General features: G+C 41.0%; 2 protein-coding genes across 2 annotated transcripts in view; one reads left to right on the plus strand and one right to left on the minus strand.

The window, feature by feature from the left end:
• SGTB (small glutamine rich tetratricopeptide repeat co-chaperone beta) overlaps positions 1 to 7,499 on the minus strand; it is a 41,998-nt gene extending 34,499 nt beyond the window's left edge. The window contains exons 1-2 of the mRNA XM_049768811.1: positions 7,260 to 7,499; positions 5,921 to 6,040 (exon numbers count right to left, since the gene is read on the minus strand). Coding sequence (XP_049624768.1) covers positions 5,921 to 6,020 — 100 coding nt within the window. The 5' untranslated portion in view covers positions 6,021 to 6,040; positions 7,260 to 7,499. The remainder of the gene's footprint in view (positions 1 to 5,920; positions 6,041 to 7,259) is intronic.
• A 229-nt stretch (positions 7,500 to 7,728) lies between these two features.
• NLN (neurolysin) overlaps positions 7,729 to 14,690 on the plus strand; it is a 111,069-nt gene continuing 104,107 nt past the window's right edge. The window contains 1 exon segment of the mRNA XM_049768763.1: positions 7,729 to 7,901. Within this exon segment, the coding sequence (XP_049624720.1) occupies positions 7,861 to 7,901 (41 nt within the window). The 5' untranslated portion in view covers positions 7,729 to 7,860.

Raw genomic sequence — 14,690 nt, forward strand, 5'->3', positions numbered from 1 at the left:
CACAAATATTTACTGAGTATCTACCATATGCAATAGCAGCTATTCTCTCTTTCTGAAATATTGCAATAATTGAGAGTTCTGAATAGGTCCAAAACCCCTAGGTTTGCTTATGGTTTGGTTTCCAACCTTGAGCAACCTTTCCAATCTCTTTAAGAATCTAAAAAACAAATAAAAAAATAAAAATAAAAGAACTGGAATCTGGGGACTGGGGAGATAGCACAGCAGTAAGGCATTTGCCTTGCACGCATCCACCAGGACGGATGGTGGTACGAATCCCAGTATGGTCCCCTGAGCCTGCCAGGAGCAATTTCTGAGCTCAGAGCCAGGAATAACCCCTGAGCGCCGCTGGGTTTGCCCCCTCCCCCACCCAAAAAAAAAAAGAAAAAAAAAACTGGAATTTGAGACTAAGGATTATGGTGATTATCTTGTATGTAAACAACCCCTGTGTGGTCCCATGAACATTGCCAGCAATGTTCCCTAAGTACAGATTCCTGAGCTTCACCAGGTGTGGCCCAAACCCTCCACTGCCCCCCAAATACAATAAAATAGGCCAGAGAAGTCTATGCATTAGCACACTTTCCTTATATATGGTTGACCTAGATTTGATCCCTAGCACCACAAAGAGTTCTCTAATAGCCATCAGGAGTGATCCCTGAGCACAGAGCTAGGAGTAATATCTGAGCAGTTCTATGGTTCTTCTTTGCTGTGATCCCCAAACCAAGCTAAACTGAAGTAAATAATAGAGAAGCTCTTGTTAAAGTGGTCAGAGAAAAAGGGCAAATGTTAAGGCACTTAACCCTTACCTTATGTATGGCCAATCCAGATCAGTTCCCAATATAGCATATAGTCCCCAAAATACCAGTAGGAGTTACCCAGGAGCAGAGAGGTAGGAGTAATCCCTGAACACTACTGAATTAACACCCCCCCCCCAAAAAAAATGGAACAAAAATGGATGTGTGAGACAGAATAGGAGATAAGGGATAATGCCTTGCGTGCTCCCTACCCAGTTCAACCCTCAGCTCTGCATATGGTCTCCCAACCACTGCCAGAAATCATTCCTGAGCACAGTGGCAAGTCCCAATCCCTCCCTAAGTCTCCAAAAGGGAATTTTTTTGTATAATATTACAATAAAAATGTGCCCAGCTTAAAAAAAGTTGTGATAATTAAGTTAATTTTAAGGGGTATTTTTCTTTTTAGCAGAGAAAGCACACAGTATTTAGAAGTTTAACAAATAGGTAAATGAAGGAATAATTTTTTTAGCAGAGAATGCACACAGAATTTGGAGGTTTAACAAATAGGTAAATGAAGGAATATTATTTTAGCAGAGAAAGCATCCAGTATTTGGAAACTTAACAAACAGACAAGTGAAGGAATAAATGAGCAATATTACAAGGCATTCTAGGCTGAACATGGCTTAGCTTTGTGATCATGGGCAGTTCATTCTATTGCTCTTGTGTCCAGCTTACTCATTCAATTAAATGTTTAATTATTCAGCATATGTTAAGAGAGATCTCACACATCATAACCTCTAGTCCTAGGAAGGTCCATTTTCACAATAAGTTCCAACTAGCTGGTTTTTAATATTCTTTTCAACCCTTTCTTTCCATGAGCTAATTCTAGTTGTTGACCTAAACATCTGTGATTTCAGGCTTCTGTACATTCTGTACTTAATTATCTATGCTCCAGGTTATTAGAAATGACTATGATTTCCTCTTAGATGTAATCTAAAAACCACATTGTTAAAAATAGTTAGGCATAAACACAAACAGACACATTTCACTCTTCTGTGTTCTTCCATGTTATCTTTTGACTCACTATCACTGATGCTATCAGACACCATAAATGAGCTCTAAGTAGCCTTCAGAATGACTCCTAAATCAACAGCCATTGGGAAAAGGATAATATGCTTGTATATAAGTTAAAGTAAATAAAATTTAAAGTCATTATATACCCTTTCCTGGATTAGGAATTAAGGATATGGTACAAAGCTTTGATACCAGAGAGATTATGAGTTTTGAACAGCTAATGAGTAATCCTAGACTACTTACTTAATTTTTCTAACATATTAATTCCTTTGCCTGTATAATGGGTCTAATGATAGTCTAGTGTACTTTGGCAAAATTTAATAAAATAAAGTGTTTACTTGACATATTCAAAGATTCATCAATAAAAGTATGACTTTAAGAGAAACAAAGTAACAAAACAAATTTTACCACAGTTAAGCGATATAAAGAGTTAGGCTTCTAGGCATAATTTTGCCTTAAACAAGAACAAAATCTTAAACAAAGATCCAAAACACTTCTACTATTAAACAATAATTTTTGTTGTTTTTTGTTTGATGCGCAGAGGGTTCTCCTAACTGCACTCAGTAAATGCTCCTGGTGGCTCAGGGAACTACTTTATATAGGATGCTGATAACCCAGGTTGGCCACATGCAAGGCAAGTTCCCTACCCACTGTGCTCTATCATACAATACTTTTATTCATTTGCTTATTCATTCATTTTCCAATGTCTTTATTCCACCTCAGGGTTGCAGGTGTCTTGTGCTTGCTCCTGCAACTCAGAGCTCAGGGCAGGACCCAACTCTGGACAAAATGCTTGCCATGGAAGGTGCAGCCAAGTCACCAACCCACGCTTTCACACCAGGACAATTTAGATAGACCAATGTACCTCACAAGCACATATTGGAGATGTGGGAGGAAACCAGTAATCCAAAGAAAACCCACGCAGACATAAGGAGAATGTGTAAACGCTACAAAAACAGTTTCCCTGACTGGGAATTTTTTTTTCCTCATCGACATTATAACACAATAGCATTAATTCAGGGAATTGCTGCATTCTGATGGGAAAACACCCAGTAAAAGTGAAATTTGCTGATATAAGTTATGAAGAGAAGAATAGCTGGAGTGATGTTCTGGAGGAGGGGAAAAACGGGGCTGGAAATAGTACAGCAGATTGTTGGTAGAGGCCTTCAGATTGGTCCTCATATTCTAATTGGATGTCTTTCAATTGGTTCCTTTGGTTTTCCTGTTAAAAAGATGTTTCCACATTGCCTCCTCATCTGGCTTTTTACCCTCCCCTTGGAGGTGGGCTTTGTTTTATCCCAACAAAGGCTATGGAGGTGGCCTGGAGGGTGGTTAACATCTTTTTTTTTATCTTTATTTAAACACCGTGATTACAAACATGATTATAGTTGTATGATTACAGTCATGTAAAGAACACCCCCCTTCACCAGTGCAACATTCCCACCACCAATTTCCCAGATCTCCCTCCTCCCACCCCCCTACACCTGTACTAGAGATAGGCTTTCTACTTCCCTCATTCATTCACATTGTTATGATAGTGGTTGACATCTTGGCTCATAGTTCCACGTGGTGGAACGACTGACTCGCTTGTGAGTGAACAGCTTGCTGTTAGTTTTCTGGCCTGCTATACCTTCCCAATTGTGTGTGGATTATTTTTTGTGTCTGAGTTGCTTGTCCTACCTAGACAAGAGGCATGGGAATCCCTTTCCCTCTCTGAAGATTTTAGAATGCACAACCCATGATTCAACAGCAGATATGGAGTTTGCTTTGTATATGGCCAAGTTCAATCCTCAGCATCTAGAGCATGCTATGAGTAATTACTGAGTGCAGAGCCAGGAGTTACTCATAAGCAACATTGGGTGTGGCTCAAAAGACAAACAAACAAACAAACAAAAGAACAAAAGGCCTTCCCCCCTAGAGCATTTCAGTCAGTTTGAGCTGCAATAACAAAATATCATAGATGGGGTAGCTTATAAACAACAGAAACATATCTGTCATACTCTGGAAAATGAGAAATCCATATCAAAATACCATCAAATTCAATGCTTCCTAAGGTCCTACTTTCTTTCCTTTAAAATACATTATTATATATTAATATATTAAGATCTAAGATCTAAGAAGCAAGAGCTAAGAAGCATTTCTCAACCTCAGCTCTATTGACATCAAGTAGTAGAAAATTATTTATTGAGGCTATCCTATGTATACTTAGTAGCATCTATAAAGACACAATAAAGATATACATATGAGGTGCCAATATTATCAGTGCCCTGGCCTTGTTATCGCAATCAAAAATATCCCCAGAATTAAAAAAATCACTTAGTTAAAAACCACTGGTCTAGAGTCTGACTAAAGGAGTGAGTGGTTGAGATTACTGGAGGAGAGATCAAAGAACAGAGAGCCAAGAGAGCTCGTAGAATCATCTATGACTATGTGGCAGATCCTAAGAATAAAGATGATAAGAAAGATGTATGAAAGAGAGTGACAATGAAAAGTCAAAACATGAAGCGGATGTCAGTAGATAATGATAATTAGAAGGATTAGGTGACATAATCTGATGACAAGGCTCAAAGCTGATAATATTCCAACTTCACCACAGTAGAAAAGCTGGTACTAGAACTCAGGCTCCTTTCCTGGGGCTTTTAAAATGTCTAGAAGATGGGCAGACATTTCCACATGACTTCATATCCAATTAAATTAGACTCACAGAGTCAAAAATAGGGGTCGGTCAAAGACAATTGGCACCATTTCTGATACCATATATAACAAGCAGCTGAAGGCACATATTTTTGGCTGAATACCATCCTAAAAATAGGACATGTAACATCTTGGTTTGAAAAAAACTCTCCGTTTTCTTTCTGGCTCTCTAAAGCATTATAACTGACTTTTATTAGAAAACAAAAATCTTTTATTAGTATTTATCTTTTTGTTATCCCCCAGAAAAAGTCTAGTTTTTCTTAGATAACCAGTCACCTTTATCTTCATAGTTCAGCCAAACAGGGCAGAAAAGGGACTTGATATTAAATGGACTGAATGCAATGTTCTCCAACTGTGTATCACCTGCTCTTATCGCTGCCACCTGGAAGGACAATATCTTACCAGACTGCAAACAGATTTAGAGCAAATGCCCAATTTTCACCCTCACCTCCTGAAAGGACAGTCAAAAGGAAAATGCTGGTTGGAATTAACAGACATGTCCCCTGTATCCAAAAGACAACTTTAATGCTGTTAGTTATTAAATTCTTCCAAAATTTACAAGAAATTTATGCCCAATGCAGAATTCTATTTTATTACAGCTACACTGATTTAAATTTTATAAAGCATAAACACAAGGCATAAAAGATGGTGTCAAGGAAACATGTGATGCTATCCAGGTCCTGCTCAACTTTACAGATTACCGAATTCAACATTTAAAGCTGGTGCAAAACAAACATGAAAATCTCTCATTTCAATCTCCCCAGTGCAAGATGTCAGAACTTAACTAATGGTATAATTGTTAAGAGTTTCACACAGGGCTTTTTATGATGACAAAGATATATATCAGCACTCAGGGGTTACTCCTGGCTCTATGCTCAGAAATCGCTCCTGGCAGGCTTGGGGGACCATATGGGATGCCTGGGTTTGAACCACCCTTTTGTGTGCAAGGAAAATGCCCTACCTCCATGCTATCTCTCTGGCCCCAACAAAGATATTTTCAAGTATTCATTCTAACCTGAATGTTTACCTCTTAGGAAGAAGAGACTACAGGGTCATAAGAGTTAAGAATCAGAATTTAAATCACAGCTTTGGTCCATTTAGCTGTGTTATTCATCATTTAAATAGGGATAATATCAAGTTGGCAATGACTGCAAAAAACAAATAAGCAAACATAACAATAACCCTACTATATGAATAAAATAGTTCTGACAAATTCAATAGATAAACCATGGTTTTCTTATCTTCTTATTAATTCAAACAAAATAAGCCTCAGAAAGTAGAAATGTGATCATCTGACCAGAAAGTCTCTCCCTGGAAAATCAACAAAATATTTTGATTTTGCTATAATAGGTCAGAAAGTAAGACTGCAGTTATTTTAGTTTTCATCTTTAAACACAAATGAGCATAAAACAGGTGCCTACCTTCCAAACTTTCCTGCTCATCCGAACTATAAGAATCCATCTGACTTTGATCCCGTAAGAAACGAATAACTGCATAAACTAAGTGCTTGACAGATGACATCTTAAAAGCTTAAACACTTCCTTGGTAAAGAAAAATAAAACACCAGGTTACTTTAAAGAATGAGCTGCGAAGGTTATATTCACAGAGCTTTTAAGTAATAAAGATGATAAAATAGAATGGAAGGAAAAAAGCAAAATCCAAAACCCTCTATTATTTTCACATCTTTCTCTTCTAAAAGAAACAAAGTATTATTATGGTGATGGTATTTCATAGTTTCATTTATATCCATCCAATGGTATTAGATTCTACTAAATCTTCCAGAAGTAAAAAAAAAAAAATTCTCCCAAACATGTATAACATAAGCTTAAACTATCACTGCATATCTCACTGTATCTACACAGAAAATGTGGCACAGAGAGATCCAGATCATACAGATGTAGAAATTCCCCCAGAGGCCTCAGCACTAAGTTGAGAGAAATTTCATACTGCTGACTCAGAAGCTGACCCATGGTGAGCACTTTCTTTCATGAGATTTTTTTCCCCAAGCTATTTATACTCCACCAAATTTTTGGTAGGCAGAAACCTTTTTTTGGGGGGGGGGGGCGGAGAGAATACATTCCCAAAAGGCTAATCAACCATCGAGAGTCATGCCTAATAAAAAAAAATGGCATTTGTATTTCATCAACAGACATGTCAGGAAATCATTGCCTAAAATCGATGGCTACTACAAACCAGACCGGTGGCTCTCTGCAGCGGCTGGACTCTCGTGGACAGGCTGGAAGCTCCCGGGTCATGTTCATTCACATGTAATACTATCGCATCCAAACAGTGGCGCAGGGCCAAGCCGGCGTTAATGGCTTAGTTGAACGAAATCGCATCCTCCATCCGCTCCCCAGGTTCCCCGTTCAAAGCCAGGGTGTGGTACCCACTTGCTAGGATGTTTTTGTCATTCGCGTTAAAAGGCTAGCCTTTAGGCCAAGAAGGGGGTGCGCGTCCTAAAGCAGCTCCCCCAAACCACCCACCCACAACCCCGAGGAAGGAAGAAAGGTGGGAAGAGAACGGGTGCATGGCGGGGGGTGGGGGGAAAGGGGTGCAAAGGGAAACACACAAGTCCCGAATGCTCTAGGCTCCTCTCCCACTCTCTGCACCCGCTCCAGGATCCCGAAGCACCCCGACCTCCTTCTCCATCCCCTTGGGGACCCCGGGGCGTCGCGGTGGCCGTGACCGCCTTTGCAGCAGGTGCACAGCCCAGGCCCTGTTCAGTCAGTCTGTTTGGCAGACAGAAAGAAGCCCCCTTACCAGGCAAGAGGACGCGCGAGACGGTGACAGCGGGGCCCGCGGGGGTCCGTCAGTCGGCCCGCCCTCCCAGCCCCGGCTCCTCGAGGCTGGAATGCAGCTGGCGATCGCAACACGGCCACCCAAACTTCACCCGTCCTAATGAAGCTGCAGCCGCCGATGCCGCCGCCCCTGCCGCCGCCCCCTCGACCCAGCAGCGCTAAGCAGCAGGGCTCAGGGCCGCTGGGTTTGGCCGGCGCCGCCCCGGGGGCGTGGCCAAGAAGCGGGCGGAGCCACATAAGGGCGGCGCACGGGGCGGAGTCAAATGTAGGGCGTGACAGCGGGGCGGGGCCATGCCATATATGGGGCGGGGTCACAGGGGCGGAGTCACATTTGGGCGGAGCTTCTCAGGGGCGGGGCCGAAGTGGGCGCCGGCGTGGAGCAGCCGCACGTGGGAGGGCGCGGGCGGGCAGGACAGGGCTGGGCCGGCCGCCGCTGTCGCCGTCGCGCTTCCTCCTTTCCTAGGCCGCCTCCCGGCTGGCTCCCCGGCGCCCCCAATTCCTCCACCCTTCACCCCGAAGACGACGCACCTGCACCTGCCGCCGCCAGTTCTTTCCACGCGCCCATGATCGCCCGGTGCCTTGGGGCTGTGCGAGGCCTCCACAGGTACCTCCCTCCCTCCCGTGCATGCTTGCTTGCTTGCTTTAACCTTGACCCTGGGCAGGGCGCGCGGGGTCTTGGGCCCGGGTCAGTGGTAGCGCCCTCCCGGCCGGCCTGGTCTGTCTTTCTTCCTTCCTGCCTTCCTTCCCGCATCGCACCCCCTGCAGCACCCCTGCGGCACTCCCTTCCCCGCGCTCTCCAGAGATAACACCTGGCGAGGTAACTACTTGGGGCCTGCTCCCCTGGGATATAGACCTGCCTTCCCCCTCTTTGTTTAGGGACAGCTGCAGCTGCTGGCTGCAGGCAGCTGTCAGCGAGCCTGTCACAGACCCGGCCCCAAAATGAAGGCAGAATAATTTGGTCCCAAGAAAATCTTTTTTTTTTTTTTTTTGACTTTTATTTTCTTCTCCCCCTCCTCGGTTAGGAACTGCAGATCTGTCATTCCCAGCAGCTGTAGAGTCTGGAAGAACCATTCTGTTTTGTCCCTCCATTAGCATGCCCATCATTGGACGTCCTCCTCCAAATGAAACCGTTATGGCTGTGCTGATTCTTTCCGTCCGTCCGTGCTTCATTTTCCTTTTGATTTACCGCCTCCCACTTCAAATAGATGGTCTCTTGCTAGGGCAAATCGACTTGCCCCCCAAGGCCTCCCCCTAAAAATGATGGCTTTTACATGGTTTGGGGCAGCCTGAGCTGCTATTTGGGCTTGCTGCCTTGCTCTCTTCTAGCCACACCCCTCTGCATCACACCGGTAGCATGGTGATGAAATAATTCATTTTTTTTTCTTTTGCACTGGTGCAAAGGACCTCTAGGGAATCTGAAACAATGCCTCTGTCACACTCATTCCCAAATCTTGTCTTGTTGCTGTCATTCCGAGTCAAGACACAACTGGAAATGTGTGCTTCATATTAGATACTCATAAAAGTATTCTGGAAACCATCAGCATTTAATTTTTTTTTTTTTTTTTTTTTTGGTTTTTGGGTCTCACCCGGCAGTGCTCGGGAGTTACTCCTGGCTCCATGCTCAGAAGTCGCTCCTGGCGAGCACGGGGGACCATATGGGACGCTGGGATTCGAACCGATGACCTTTTGCATGAGAGGCAAACGCCTTACCTCCATGCTATCTCTCCGGCCCCAGCATTTAATATTTTTTAAACAGTGGGTCTGTTGGACATGGCTACTGTTCTGTTTGGAGTTTTTTGATGGCTATACTCCGTATAGGTAAGGTTATATAGAACTGGGGCCGAAGCAATAGTAAAGTGGGGAGGAAGTTTACCTTGCCATACAGCTGACCTAGGTTCCATCCTGGGCATTCCATTACCGTTCCCCCACCTCCAGCACCTCCAGGAGTGATTCTAGAATGCAGAGCTATAGGTAACACCTGAGCACTGCTGGGTATGGCCCCAAAACAAAAAATTTTACTGAGAACCTAAGAGTTTCTATTTTTGTGGGTTATTTCTTTTCATCCTAGATATTAAGACGAACAAATTTTAAAAATTCCTCATTAGAATGCCTGTCTCGGGGGGGAGGAGGGAGATGGAGGCATCAGTGGGAATGTTGCACTGGTGAAGGGGATTGTGTTCTATTTATGACTGAAACCCAACTACAATTATGCTTGTAATTATGGTGCTTAAATAAAGATTTTATAATAAAAAAGGTAACTCCCATGTTAATAAAAGAATCAACTTTTTTTAAAAACAATTTTTAAAAAATCAATATATTCTCTTTCCTGCTAATTCCACCTTTCTATAAAAAAGATTTCTTCTTCTTCTTCTTTTTTTTTTTTTTTTTTTTTTTTAGTTTTTGGGCCATGCCCAGCAGCGCTCAGGGGATACTCCTTGTAGGCTCGGGGGACCATATGGAATGCCAGAATTGAACGGGTAGGCCAGGCCGTAAGGAAGGCATATGCTCTCTGCTGTAATATCGTACCAGCCCCCTCATGTTTTGAAAGTAATAAATCCATTATATACATAAATCACAACTTTAATGAAGATAACTTCCAGAATAAGTATTCCCCCCTTTATTGTGGAAAGTATGTGTAACACAAAATTTCTTATTTTTACCTTTTTTGGGGGCCACACCCATTAGCACTCAAGGGTTACTCCTGGCTTTGAGCTCAGAAATTACTCGTGGTAGAGCTTGGTGACCATAGGATACTAGGGATTGAACCCAGGTAGGCCGCATGCTAGGCAACAACCTATCTGCTGTGCTATTGCATTCGTCCCTTATTTTTACCATTTTAAATGCTAATTCAGTAACTTGCAGTTCTTCCACATTCTTGTGCAACTGTTACCATCAGAATTATTTCATCATCCCAAAATCAAACTTTGTTGACTAATAACTCCTTATTACTGTCTTCCTCAGTTCTTGATAATCATTGTTCTTTCTATGTCTATGAATTTGACTGTTGGTTCTAGATACTTCATACAGTAGTTGTGTTGTGTAACTGGTTTATTTCATATAGTGTTGTAACTACATCAGAATTTATTTCCTTTTTAAGGCTAAATAATATTCTATCGATAAATATACCACATTTGTTTGTCCACTCATGTATTGATGGACATGTAAATTATGTCCACATTTTGCCCATTTGATTTGGTTACTTCCAACTCAGCAGTTGTTCTTAGCAGTGCATAGGGGACCATGCATGAGGTGCTAGGAATAAACTCAGTTTGGTTGCATTACAAGGCAAGTGCCTTAATTCCTGTAATATCTCTCCAGCCTTTTTCAATGGTTCTTTACCACATATGCATCAGAACACTTTCTGCATATTTTGCTATATACAATATCAAACAGTCGTCATTCAAAAGATAGTGGTTTACTGCATTGTGGATCTCCCTTGTATTAACACATTTCTTTATATAAGATCAAATAATCTATTCCTTAATGTCATCATACAAGTCTTGTAACCATTAAGATTCAGTAAAGTTCGCAAGGCAAATATAATTTTTCAAAATTATAACTTTTGTTTGAAAGGTCTACTTTTATCAAGAATAGTAAATACTATTACCCATTTTCTGTGAAGTGGCAATTCACTTTATTAAATTTTTTTTTAAAACCCCTAGGAATCTGAAAATTCATTTATAAGATGGACAAATTTAAAGGGATAAAATCTAGAAATTTTTTTAAGTATAAATAATTTTGAACGTGTAGTATCTTACTTCTTTTTTTTTAATCTTTATTTAAACACCGTGATTACAAACATGATTATAGTTGTATGATTACAGTCATGTAAAGAACACCCCCCTTCACCGGTGCAACATTCCCACCACCAATTTCCCATATCTCCCTCCTCCCCACCCCCCTACACCTGTACTCGAGACAGGCTTTCTACTTCCCTCATTCATTCACATTGTTATGATAGTTTTCAGTGTAGTCATCTCTGCAACTGCACTCATCACTCTATGTGATGAGCTTCATGTCCTGAGCTGCACCTACCAGCCCTCATCTCTCTTGTCTCTGAGATACTGTTAAAAATGTCCTTCATTTTTCTTAAAGCCCATAGATGAGTGAAACCATTCTGCGTCTTTCTCTCTCCCTCTGACTTACTTCACTCAGCATAATAGATTCCATGTACATCCATGTATAGGAAAATTTCATGACTTCATCTCTCCTGATGGCTGCATAGTATTCCATTGTGTATATGTACCACAGTTTCTTCAGCCACTCATCTGTTGAAGGGCATCTTGGTTGTTTCCAGAGTCTGGCTATTGTAAATAGTGCTGCAATGAATATAGGAGTAAGGAAGGGATTTTTGTATTGTATTTTTATGTTCCTTGGGTATATTCCTAGGAGGGGTATAGCTGGATCGTATGGAAGCTCAATTTCCAGTTTGTGAAGGAATCTCCATATCACTTTCCATAAAGGTTGTACTAGACGGCATTCCCACCAGCAGTGAAAAAGAGTTCCTTTCTCTCCACATCCCCGCCAGCACTGCTTGTTTTCCTTTTTTGTGATGTGTGCCAATCTCAGTGGCATGAGGTGGTACCTCATAGTAGTTTTGATTTGCATCTCCCTGACGATTAGTGATGTTGAACATCTTTTCATGTGCCTTTTGGCCATTTGCCTTTCTTCTTTTTCAAAGTGTCTGTTCATTTCTTCTCCCCATTTTTTGATGGGGTTAGTTGTTTTTTTCTTGTATAGTTCTGTCAGTACCCTGTAAATTTTGGATATTAGCCCTTTATCTGATGAGTATTGGGTGAATAATTTCTCCCACTCAGTGGGTGGCCTTTGTATTCTGGGCACTATTTCCTTTGAGATGCAGAAGCTTCTCAGCTTAATATAGTCCCATCTGTTTATCTCTGCTTCCACTTGCTTGGAAAGTGCTGTCTCCTCCTTAAAGATGCCTTTAGTCTCAATGTCCTGGAGTGTTTCACCTACATGTTGTTCTAAATACCTTATAGTTTCAGTTCTGATATCAAGGTCTTTAATCCATTTGGATTTTACCTTTGTACATGGTGTTAGCTGGAGGTCTGAGTTCGCTTTTTTGCAAGTGGCTAACCAGTTGTGCCAACACCACTTGTTGAATAGGCTTTCCCTGCTCCATTTAGGATTTCTTGCTCCTTTATCAAAAACGAGGTGGTTATATGTCTGAGGAACCTTCTCTGAGTACTCAAGCCTATTCCACTGATCTGAGGGTCTGTCTTTATTCCAATACCATGCTGTTTTTATAACTATTGCTTTGTAATACAGCTTAAAATTGGGGAAAGTAATGCCTCCCATATTCCTTTTCCCAAGGAGTGCTTTAGCTATTCGAGGTTGTTTGTTGTTCCAGATGAATTTCAGAAGTATTTGATCCACTTCTTTGAAGAATGTCATGGGTATCTTCAGAGGAATCGCATTAAATCTGTACAATGCTTTTGGAAGTATTGCCATTTTAATGATGTTGATCCTGCCAATCCATGAGCATGGTATGTGTTTCCATTTCTGCGTGTCCTCTTTTATTTCTTGGAGCAGTGTTTTGTAGTTTTTTTTGTATAGATCCTTCACATCTTTAGTCAGGTTGACTCCAAGATATTTGAGTTTGTGTGGAACTAATGTGAATGGGATTGTTCTCTTAATGTCCATTTCTTCCCTATCATTATTAGTGTATAAAAAGGCCATTGATTTTTGTGTGTTAATTTTGTAGCCTGCCACTTTGCTATATGAATCTATTATTTCTAGAAGCTTTTTGGTAGAGTCTTTAGGGTTTTCTAAGTAGAGTATCATGTCATCTGCAAACAGTGATAGCTTGACTTCTTCCTTTTCTATCTGGATTCCCTTGATATCTTTTTCTTGCCTAATTGCTATAGCAAGTACTTCCAGTACTATGTTGAATAGGAGTGGTGAGAGAGGACAGCCTTGTCTTGTACCAGAATTTAGAGGGAAGGATTTTAGTTTTTCTCCATTGAGGATAATATTTGCCACTGGCTTCTGGTAGATGGCTTTGACTATATTGAGAAAGGTTCCTTTTATTCCTATCTTGCTGAGAGTTTTCATCAAGAATGGGTGTTGAACCTTATCAAATGCTTTTTCTGCGTCTATTGATATGACCATGTGATTTTTATTTATTTTTGTTGTTTATGTTGTGTATTATATTGATAGATTTACGGATGTTAAACCATCCTTGCATTCCTGGGATGAAACCTACTTGATCAAAGTGAATGATCTTCTTGATGAGGCACTGGATCCTGTTCGCCAGGATTTTGTTGAGGATCTTTGCATCTGTGTTCATCAGGGATATTGGTCTGTAATTTTCTTTTTTTGGCAGCATCTCTATCAGGATTTGGTATTAAGGTGATGTTGGCTTCATAAAAGCTATTTGGAAGTGTTCCTGTTTTTTTGATTTCATAGAAGAGCCTGGCCAGGATTGGTAGTAGCTCCTCTTGAAAGGTTTGAAAGAATTCATTCGTGAATCCATCAGGGCCTGGGCTTTTGTTTTTGGGTAAATTTTTGATTACAGTTTTAATTTCCTCAATAGTGATGGGGGTGTTTAGATATGCTACCTCTTCTTTATTCAACCGTGGAAGGTTATATGAGTTCAGAAATTTATCCATTTCTTCCAGGTTCTCATATTTAGTGGCATAGAGTTTCTCAAAGTATTCTCTGAATACCCTTTGAATCTCTGTAGTATCTGTAGTGATCTCCCCCTTTTCATTTCTAATACACGTTATCAAGTTTCTCTCTCTCTTTTGCTTTGTGAGTTTTGCCAATGGTCTATCAATCTTGTTTATTTTTTCAAAGAACCAACTTCTGCTTTCGTTGATCTTTCGGATTGTTTTTTTGGTTTCCACTTCATTGATTTCTGCTCTCAGCTTTGTTATTTCCTTCTGTCTCCCTATTTTTGGGTCCTTTTGTTGAGCACTTTCTAGTTCTATTAGCTGTGTCATTAAGCTACTCAGGTAAGCTCCTTCTTCCTTCCTGATGTGTGCTTGCAAAGTTATAAATTTTCCTCTCAGTACTGCTTTTGCTGTGTCCCATAAGTTCTGATAGTTTGTGTCTTTATTGTCATTTGTTTCCAGGAACCTTTTGATTTCCTCCTTGATTTCATCTTGGACCCACTAGTTATTCAGTATGAGGCTGTTTAACTTCCAGGTGTTAAATTTTTTCTTCTGTGTCCCTTTGCAGTTCACATCTAACTTCAGAGCCTTGTGGTCAGCAAAGGTAGCCTGCAAAATGTCTATCTTTTTTATTTTATGGAGGTATGTTTTATGTGCCAGCACGTGATCTATTCTGGAGAATGATCCATGTACATTGGAAAAGAATGTGTATCCAGGTTTCTGAGGATGGAGTGCCCTATATATATCTACTAGGCCTC

The sequence above is a fragment of the Suncus etruscus genome, chromosome 2 (assembly GCF_024139225.1).
Source record: "Suncus etruscus isolate mSunEtr1 chromosome 2, mSunEtr1.pri.cur, whole genome shotgun sequence".
Taxonomy (NCBI): Eukaryota; Metazoa; Chordata; class Mammalia; order Eulipotyphla; family Soricidae; genus Suncus; species Suncus etruscus.